Source organism: Physeter macrocephalus, chromosome 12, assembly GCF_002837175.3.
Source record: "Physeter macrocephalus isolate SW-GA chromosome 12, ASM283717v5, whole genome shotgun sequence".
Lineage (NCBI taxonomy): Eukaryota > Metazoa > Chordata > Mammalia > Artiodactyla > Physeteridae > Physeter > Physeter macrocephalus.
Genome location: NC_041225.1, coordinates 46,559,046 through 46,568,837, shown reverse-complemented (window position 1 = coordinate 46,568,837; position 9,792 = coordinate 46,559,046). Strand labels below are relative to the sequence as shown.

The 9,792-nt window shown below is 40.0% G+C and overlaps 2 protein-coding genes across 4 annotated transcripts in view; one reads left to right on the top strand and one right to left on the bottom strand.

Annotated features, from left to right (window-relative positions):
* GPN1 (GPN-loop GTPase 1) overlaps positions 1-6,092 on the top strand; it is a 23,502-nt gene extending 17,410 nt beyond the window's left edge. For both annotated transcript variants that reach the window (XM_007122512.4, XM_028496578.2), the window contains exons 13-14: positions 2,824-2,931; positions 4,461-6,092. In XM_007122512.4, coding sequence (XP_007122574.2) covers positions 2,824-2,931; positions 4,461-4,546 — 194 coding nt within the window. In that variant the 3' untranslated portion in view covers positions 4,547-6,092. The remainder of the gene's footprint in view (positions 1-2,823; positions 2,932-4,460) is intronic.
* A 788-nt stretch (positions 6,093-6,880) lies between these two features.
* The window catches only part of SUPT7L (SPT7 like, STAGA complex subunit gamma), a 10,760-nt gene continuing 7,848 nt past the window's right edge, over positions 6,881-9,792 (bottom strand). For both annotated transcript variants that reach the window (XM_007122511.4, XM_007122510.4), the window contains exons 5-6: positions 9,374-9,611; positions 6,881-7,803 (exon numbers count right to left, since the gene is read on the bottom strand). In XM_007122511.4, coding sequence (XP_007122573.1) covers positions 7,541-7,803; positions 9,374-9,611 — 501 coding nt within the window. In that variant the 3' untranslated portion in view covers positions 6,881-7,540. The remainder of the gene's footprint in view (positions 7,804-9,373; positions 9,612-9,792) is intronic.

The following is a 9,792-nucleotide window of genomic DNA, read 5'->3' as shown; positions in this document are numbered from 1 at the left end:
ATTGCTTTTGCTATTTGGGGTCTTTTGTGTTTCCATACAAATTGTGAAATTTTTTGTTCTAGTTCTGTGAAAAATGCTAGTGGTAGTTTGATAGGGATTGCATTGAATCTGTAGATTGCTTTGGGTAGTAGAGTCATTTTCACAATGTTGATTCTTCCAATCCAAGAACATGGTATATTTCTCCACCTATTTGTATCATCTTTAATTTCTTTCATCAGTGTCTTATAGTTTTCTGCATACAAGTCTTTTGTCTCCTAAGGTAGGTTTATTCCTAGTTATTTTGTTCTTTTTGTTGCAGTGGTAAATGGGAGTGTTTTCTTAATTTCACTCTCAGATTTTTCATCATTAGTGTATAAGAATGCCAGAGATTTCTGTGCATTAATTTTGTATCCTGCTACTTTACTCTACTTTTTTTTTTAAATTATTTTTTAATCCTCCCCCTCTTTTACTGTTTATTTTGACCTAATTTTAGATTTACAGAAGAGTTTCATGAATTGCAAAGAATTGCCATATACCCTTCAGCTAGATTCACCAAATGTTAACATTTTACCACATTTGCTTTATTCTTTGTGTTATATTTGTTTGGCTTTACATTTTATATAAATATATAAGTATACTTATAAAATATTTGTATATTATATATAACTTTTTTCTGAATCATTTAAGAGTAAGTTGCAGACATGATGCACCTTTATCCTTGAGTTTTTCTTAAAAATAGGGGCATTATTTTATATACCCTCATTGTAGTTATCAAAAACTAGGAAATTAACATTGACACATTCCTATTATCTAATATATAGACCTTATTTAGATGTAGCCATTTGCCCTTTATAGCAGGAGAAGATTCTGGATCTGTGTTGCATTTAGTTGTCACGTCTCTTATTTTCCTTTAATCTGGAATGGCTCCTTAGTCTTTGTTTGTATTTCATGACATTGATATTTTTGAAGTGTATGGTACTTATATTTTTGTAGAATTTTCTTTAATTTGGGTTTGTCTGATGTTTCCTCATGGTTCAATTCAGGTGGCTCCTTTTTAGCAGAAGTTAACAGATGTGAAGTGTTTTTTCCATGTATCGTATCACAAGGTACATGATGATGAGTTGTCTTTGATCACTTACTTAAAGTGGTGTTTGCCAGGTTTTTTCATCATAAAGTTATTTTTCCCTTCATAATAAGTATTTTGTGGGGTGATGCTTTGATTAGATAAATGTACTTTTAATTTTCAAATGTTCACCCACTAGTTTTAATATACATTAATCTAGGTAGGGATAGTCTTCATTTTCCTGTGATACATGTTGCAGATATTTTCTCCCTGTTTGTCAGTTGCCCTTTGACTTTGTTCATGGTGTTATTTTGCCATGCAAAAGTTTCTGTTTTGTTTTGTATAAATTTGATGTAGTCAAATTTATTTATCTTTTATTGCACCTGGTTTTGAGTCATAGTTGGGAATCCTTTACCTACACCTGTGTTAAAGAGGCATTCACTCATGTTTTACTGTAGTACTTGTTTGGTTTTATTTTCTACATTTGGAACCCTGATCCATTTAGGGTTTATTCCTGGGTATGGTGTGAGCTATAGGTCTGTGTTACCTTTTTCATAAATAGTTGTACCCACATGATTTATTAAAAAGTCTACCTTTGTCCCAGTGATGAGATGCTACCTGTATCATACACTAAAGTTTCATATGTACTTGGGTGTATTTCTGGATTACCTATTTTATTCCTCTAGACTGTGTGCCTGTACTGAGTGGCTTTAATTACATATAGAGGCTTTATAGCATGTTTTAATATCTGCTAGGGTTAGTCCTCCTCAAAGTTTTCTTTTTTAGTGTTTCCCTGACTATTCTTGCTTGTTTATTTTCCCAAATGACCTTTAGTACCAACTTAATGTAGCTCACTAAAAAAGCTCTTTGATATTTTTATTGGGATTGTGTTATATTAAATAATTAATTAATTGACATCTCTTTGATGTTGCTCTTCCTGTCTAAGAACAAGGAATGTGTTTATATTTGTCAAGTCTACTTTTGTGTCTTCCAGGAGTGTTTTCCTCATGTAGGTTTTGTTAAATTTGTTAAACTTTTCCCAAGGATTGTATCTTCGTTAGTGTTGAGAATGGGATTTTTCTTCTAACTGGTTATGTTTGTGTTTATGAAGACTTTTCATTTCTGTATTTTAGTCTTTTCTGTACTTTACTGACATTTTTTATTGTTTGAGTTAGTTTTGTCATTAATTCTCTAGGGGTTCCTAGGTTGGTGCTCAAATTTAAATATATACACACTCACCCACCCACACTCATTGGTGGACTGGCTTTTAAAGGAGTAAAGTTCTGTTCATGACAGCTATTGCTATAGGTCTAGTAGAGAACAGCAAAGCCACTTGGTGGAGAAGGTGCTGGAACCTGGCTGGGTTTACCAGTTAAGTGAGCTCCACACTCCACACTTTTACTCTTGACTTATCAGCACACTGGATCTGCTCAAATGTCTTTAGCCTTCATAGGAAAAACCATAGCCTCTTCCAAGCTGAGAGCTAGTACAAACAAATGACATTACTATTACTATGAAGACAAGCTACTTGAGAGTTATTTTCCTCAACTTAAAAATGAGACCTCTTGGGCTACTGGCTTCATGAAAGCACTTTGTGAAATAAACTAGCATAGAAATGTTAAGTGGTATTAACTGTACATTTAGAAGAGATAAGATCCTGCATTTTATCATGATCACTTTCATCCTGCCAGTTTTTAATCATAGTTACTTACTGATTCAAAATCACTTTTTTGAGGAGGCCTATGTTCAAGACATGCTACTGATAGATGTTTTCTATGTAGGCAGCTTACCTCCTGTGCTGGAGCCTTCTGACTTGATCCTGACTCGGGGAACCTTGGATGAAGAGGATGAGGAAGCAGACAGTGATACTGAAGATATTGACCACAGAGGTGAGAGGTGGCTGAGGTGGCTCATGAGAACAGAACAGCCGCTTATTTTTTCATTGTTTGCCCGGGAGCTTCCTGCTACTGAGAGAAGACCTTGAGCATGAAGCCAGTAACAGGGGAGAGAGAGGACATGCTAAAGGATGCAGCACCAGGAAGGAGTTCCATATATTGAAAGTTCCTGGCCTTCCTACTGAATGGTTAATATTGAGCTTGATTACGGCCTTTTGTTAGTCTTGTGTCTTCTCATCTTTAGGTCCTAACTCAATTTTGAGGAATCCAGGATTGTTTATTGTAATCGTTGTTTTAAGAATACAGAAGGAGGCCTCAGCAGACCTAAACCAGTCAGAAGGGACTGTAGCATTGAAGATAGAATGGCTCTGGAAACCCAAAAGTGTTCCACTTTTTATAGTTTTATGGACTGTGGACAGAATCTGTTTCTTGAAACAATGCTTTTAGGTCCTAGCTGTGCCCAAGAGCAAACTTCTCTTTATTCCAGTGTGCTGGATGCTAACATGTAAATTGCATCATTTAATAAGATTTATTGAGGTATAATTTACAAACAATAAATCCCACCCTTTTATTAAAGTGTATAGCTTGATGAATTTTAATACATATATATAGTTTTGTAATTACCATTATAATCAAGAAACAGAACACTTCCATCACCCTAAAAGTTCGCTCATGCTCGTTTTTCTTTAGTCCCTTCCCCCACACCAGTTCCTGGCAACCGCTTATCTGATTTTTGTTCCTATATTTTGCCTTTTCCAGAATATTGTGTAACTGGAATCACGGTGTTTAACTTGCATTTGACTTTTTTCATTCAGTGTAATGCTTTTGTGATCCATCCATGTTATTGCATGTATCAGTAATATGTTCTTTTTTATTGCTGAGTAATAGGTCTTATTATGTGGCTGTACCTTTGTTTATCCATTCACCAGCTGATTGACATTGGGGTTGTTGCCAGGTTTTAGCTGTCATGAATAAAGATGCTCTAAACATTCATTAACAGGTCTTTGTGGACAGAGGTCTTCATTTCTCTCAGTTAAAAATATGTAGGAGTGGGACCTCATTTTAGTTACTTTATGAAGGAGGCATTCTCCCCACTTACAAGTCAAAGAAATTGTACATTTTGGGCAACATGATAAATAAGAGCCTGCTTCTAGGAGATATTTCCTTACTGGGAGAAGTGAGTGAACATACAGTGTCTTAGAAATAGAGTATAGTTGACTCTTCAACAACTTGGAGACTAGGGGTACCCACCCTCCTCGTAGTTTAAAATCCCTGTATAACTAACTTACAGTTGGCCCTCCGTTATCTGTGGTTCCACATTCGTGGATTTCACCACCTGTGGATCGTGTGGTCCTGTAGTATTTACGATTGAAAAAAATTCGTGTATACATGGACCTACGCAGTTCAAACCCGTGTTGTTCAAGGGTCAAAGGTACTATTTCTGATGGATGGGTGACAGCAGCTTTAATCGACCTGTCTAATGGGAGAGTTTAAAAAGAATTAACCTTCTTTTTTCCTTGCAGTTACAGAGGAAAGCCGTGAAGAGCCAGCATTCCAGAATTTTATGCAAGAATCAATGGCACAGTACTGGAAGAGAAACAACAAATAGTTTCTAAAGTCCAAAATTTTGGAACTCTGTGTGAAGGGACTATCCTTATCTCTGATTGGGGGCTACTATAAAGGACAATTTAGTTCAGGAGAGCAGTTTCTCTTATTAGTGAAATCTCCTGACTCAGATGAAGCCAGGGATAGAATACATTTGGACCTGGCAGGTAGATGCTGATTCCCCTTGGCATTTTCCCTGGGTTTATGCAAGGAAGGATATTCTGTTTTTGGATGCTGATATCCCTTCAAGCCTAAAACTGCAAGTTTTATCATTTGAACGCACATACTTTTGCTGCTGACGGACAGAACAGAGAGAGAACTTAGTAGGCTGGATCTGTAGCCTCTAATTCTCCAGCATCTTGCCTTTGAACCTGCACCATGAGTTCCCCTCCTTTTAGCAGAAGGAGAGGGGAAAACAGGAGCTTGTCCAGAGTGGCAGTGGAGTCTCCTTGGCAACCAGTCAATCTTGGTACGAAATGTGCCTCCCACTGGGTAGCTCATTGTAGAACACCAGGTTCATTGAAGAAAGTGGGCAAAACATTGTTAACGAATAAGAATTCTACTTTAGATGGTGACTTGGATAAAGAGTTTTTAATTTTAACTTTGTTGTAAGCCTGCTTGTCATAATTGCAAATAAGAAAATTATCACAAATAGTCACTGCAGTTCAGAAGAGAGGTTTAAAGCCACATGTTGTTTACTAAAGTTCCATGTACATACCACACCTAGTAACCAGGTACAAAGCCAGGCCCTGTTTGTATTGTACTTTAACTTAATGCAGTGTATCCTTAGTGATTTACTCAAAGGCCACGGATTTGAGTCAGTTGCACATTCCATATATAACAGCCCTGGTAAGGGTTTGCTTTGCCTCCACATTCTTCACAGTATCTTAAAACATTATACCTTTCTCTTAAGGAATTTTATCCCTGCCTAACCTGTATCCCAGATCAGTGGTTCTCAGAGTGTGACCTCTGGACCAGAAGCAGCAGCATCATCTGGGAAGTTACTAAAAATGGGACATTCAAGCCCTGTATCAGAAACTAGGGGGGTGGGGGGGTGGGGCCTAGCAGTCCGTTTTACTAAGGCCTCCAGGGGATTCTGATGCATGCTAAGTTCAGAACAATATTCTAACTCAAACAGCCTATGGCGTAATTCTAGGCCAGGTGAATCTCAGATATCAATGTGCTTATGACCTGCTTTATCAGAGTACCCCAACCTTGACCATCTTGTGCCTATTCTCCAATCTAACATTCTAAAAATAAATAAAAGCGTTTTGTTTTACATGAAGTATTAATTTCAGTATTCTATAACTAATGGGAACCACTGGTCTAAAAACTTGAACCTGTTCTTTAAGAGGAAAGCATTTGCACAGCAAAACTCTGAACATACCTGATTTTTTCCCTTAGTGCCTTTGTATACTTTTTCCTTAAAGAGGAACTTGTCCGGCCTATGCTATAAGCTCCATGAGGGCAGAGACAGTCTTACTCATCTGTGTATCCGTTGCAGAGGACCCAGTACATAATAGGTACTCAATAAATGTTTGCTAAGTGAATGAATTAAATACTAGGTGGCTACTTTTTGGAAACTGACCACCTGAGGTGTACTTTCATCAATAAATAAGCGAAAATGAAGCTAAGCCTGGAACAGGAAGGGTTTAGATAAATGTGCCAAGGATGTACAATTAGCAAACTTACTTACTTATAAATGATCTGGTAACAGTTTAAATTATAACCTCATTTTGTTGCTATTGCATTCATATTTATTCTCGGTGCTGGACATTTAAGGCACTCAGTGGTGTGGGCCTTGATTTCTGGTCTCCACTAAAGGAGTGCTCTAGCTTTCACTAGACTTGTATTCTGCACCCCCAAACCAAACTTCAGCAGTATTTAACATGCACACATTTGCTAATTACTCCTGATTATTCCAGTGCTACATCATTTACTTAATAAATACTGATTGAGACTGTCAGATGCCAAGCAGGGCAGATAGTGCTGTGGATGAGTAACAGCAGTAAAGTTGTTCAAGACATGATGTAAAGCAGAAAGGTGCATACTGTTATCCTTGTAGAGGCTGCCCATCCAGTAGAAACACGATGTGCAGACAGAATTCTGGCAAAGGAATGGACTGTTCCCTGATGGCCAAGCAGATGCCACAAATGAAAGAGGCACAAGGCTGTCCTTGGACAGGTCCTGTTTGCTTCATTCACAAAGGAGAAAAATGAAAGGAGCAATCAAAAAGTGTACATGGTGAAAATATAAAAAAACATCTGAATGGAAATAAGAAAATAAAGATGGTGGAAATACATGGAATAAGTCTAGAGAAGGAAGAAGAAAATATGTGGCTGAGATAGTAGAGGGCTGTCTGAATCAGCAAAAAGGCTGTTTACCACAGACCGCTCTGATTATAGGCAACCTCGTGGGCAGCAAAAACAGTTTGGAAAGAAGACTACTGATTGATAGATAAGCTATGCAATGTTTAGCTATTTCCTATTAGGTATTAGCACTGGATTCCCAAGGACTTCGACCAAAAATGAAGCAAGTTAAAAAAAAGTTGGCATCTGATACCAGCATATATTTACTTGTGAGTCTATTCAAGCACAGCTTTGAGGCTTAACAACATCTCCATCTTCATAATGTCGCTGCAAGGTAGGTCAAAGCAGTATGATTCTTCTCAGTTGTTGTGCAAGAGAAACGGCTCTAGAGAAGCTAAGTCACTTGTCTAGTCACACAATAGATGTCAGGGACGGTGCTTTGATCTCTGGATTACCATCCCACTGTCATGATGTCTGTGAAAGGTAGCTTGGTTGTTGTGGAAAACTATAAAAACTGAATGCAGAAGGAAAAAGCAGACTTATTTGGTTAAATCCAGTTCCACTGATATCAGGAAAATCCACTGCGTTTAATAATAAAAGTCAAATCACTGTTTATGGAAACGAATTAGAATACATCAGGGTTTTCTGTTGGGTCTTGTAGGTCTGGAGAGAAACTCTCCCTCTTTGCCTTATATTTTCCTCATCCTCTTTTTACAGCGCTGGTTGAAAACAGGGGAGGACCCCATGAGGCTGTCAGTGGAGTGGGAGCCATAGCTGCTGTCTGAGTCATCAGGGCTCTGGGGGATCCCAGCTTCACTCATGCCCGACATGGGCTCCTCGAACACATCGCTGCCCAGCACGCCATGCCCAGAGACGTTGCCTTCTTCACTCTCTTGCGGCTCCATCTTCACGTGGGCCAAGTTCCAAAGAAGGGAAGCATTTACTTCTGTACCTGGGAATGGAAGAAGAACGTAGAACTAACTAGCAGTAAGAAAGGCTGGAACAGGACTTCCCTGGTGGCACAGTGGTTAAGAATCCGCCTGCCAGTGCTGGGGACATGGGTTTGAGCCCTGGTCCGGGAAGATCCCACATGCCGCAGAGCACCTAAGCCCGTGAGCCACAACTACTGAGCCTGTGCGCCTAGAGCCCGTGCTCCGCAATGAGAAACCACCGCGATGAGAAGCCCGCACACCACAACGAAGAGTAGCCCCCTGCTCGCCGCAACTAGAGAAAGCCTGCGCGCGGCAACGAAGACCCAACACAGCCAAAAATAAATAAATAAAATAAATTTGTTTTTAAAAATCTATTAAAAAAAAAAAAAGGCTGGAACAAAGTAGGAGGCATGCACCACCCAGGGCCAACTGATGACCTCTGAGATCAGTTTTCACTCTGATTCTCTACTTCGCTGGAGAATATGGTGGTTATTCTCTGCTCAAACAGCTACCACCTCTAAATATCTTCTTTCCCACTTCCTCACCCTCCTTTACCCTACCTCATCCACCTCCATTTTCCCTAAACCAGGGAAGTAAAACTATGCTCGTGGAAAGATTCATGGTTCAAAGGCAGGCACAACCATGGGCTCTTGGTCAGGTGTTAACGCTGGCCTGTCCTTTTATGGGGCTGTCTTGTTTTCCTGCCTTGTGTTTGGGTCCCTGGTCCTCTCTCACATTATGAAAAGTTAATGACCAGTACAAAATGCTGGCAGCTGTTCCCAGACTGCTGAAAAGAGACATGACCCCTACATCTGCAACAATTTCTTTTTGGCTCTCCTGCCTCTGTGTCTTCTAGCAACACTGTTCTGTGGTTATTACATCTTCCATGGTGAAAGGCTCTCTGCCCAATACTTTAAAAAATGCGGCCTAATTCTGTTTAGGCTACACTGGAGGACTGGCTATTTGCATCATTTGTGCATTGATGACGTGACAATTTATATTTGTAAAGAACTGAGCGTCTAGACTAATTTGCAATCTAACTGACTTAGGGATCAAGTCAACTGGTTCTGAAGGTAATCACAGGGTCTATCTGGAAGAAAAGGCCAGCTGCCTGTAACTGGGTTGCCCTATTTTAATTCCTTTCAGTTCCAACTTGTTGGAGGGTACTTAGCAAGGAACCCCAACTATTCAAACATCCCTGAGCAATTAACATTACTCCATCTATCTGGAAGTTGCTTTAATCAATTCAGTACAAGCATCAGGAAAGACCAGAATACAGAGGACAGGAGGCCATCTGCCCACTCAGCTGGGTCAGCTGAATTAACTCTGGTAATCACTTATTGCATCTACATCCTAACTAGAAATAATTTTAAAGAATGTCTGTAAAGCTCTGCTAGTCCTTTCTTCCTTAATTACAAAGAGAATGTTGGTATCTGTAGATCAGTGAAGCTATATTCGTTTTCAGACTTTCCATTCTCCTGCCCATCCCCACTTTTGTTCTTCCATCTCCAGAGTTTGAGTCCAAAACGCAAGAAGTACTGAGATTGGCACATCTCTCAGAATCAAAATGGGTAAGTTGTTTTCTCTTACTTGAAGCCTGTGGTGAAGCCTCGACCTCCAGGTTAGATGGGAAGCGTTCACTCTGAGCCCCAAGGACTCCCATGGGCAGTGACTGGTCTCCAGAAGCAAGGTCAGCCTCCAGTTCCTCACTGACAGGGAAGGTGATGTCGCTCACAGGTTCCTCCTTGATCTTTACAGGTTTAGTGTCCTCTGTGGCCTTCTCAGGATTGACAATCCTTTCATACTCTTCAGAGAGCTGCTTACTAATCTGTTGGCAAGCAAGAGTCAATTTTCCAAGTTAAAAGCAAGTTGGGGGCTTCCCTGGTGGCGCAGTGGTTGAGAGTCTGCCTGCCGATGCAGGGGACACGGGTTCGTGCCCCGGTCCGGGAGGATCCCACATGCCGCGGAGCGGATAGGCCCGTGAGCCATGGCCGCTGAGCCTGCGCGTC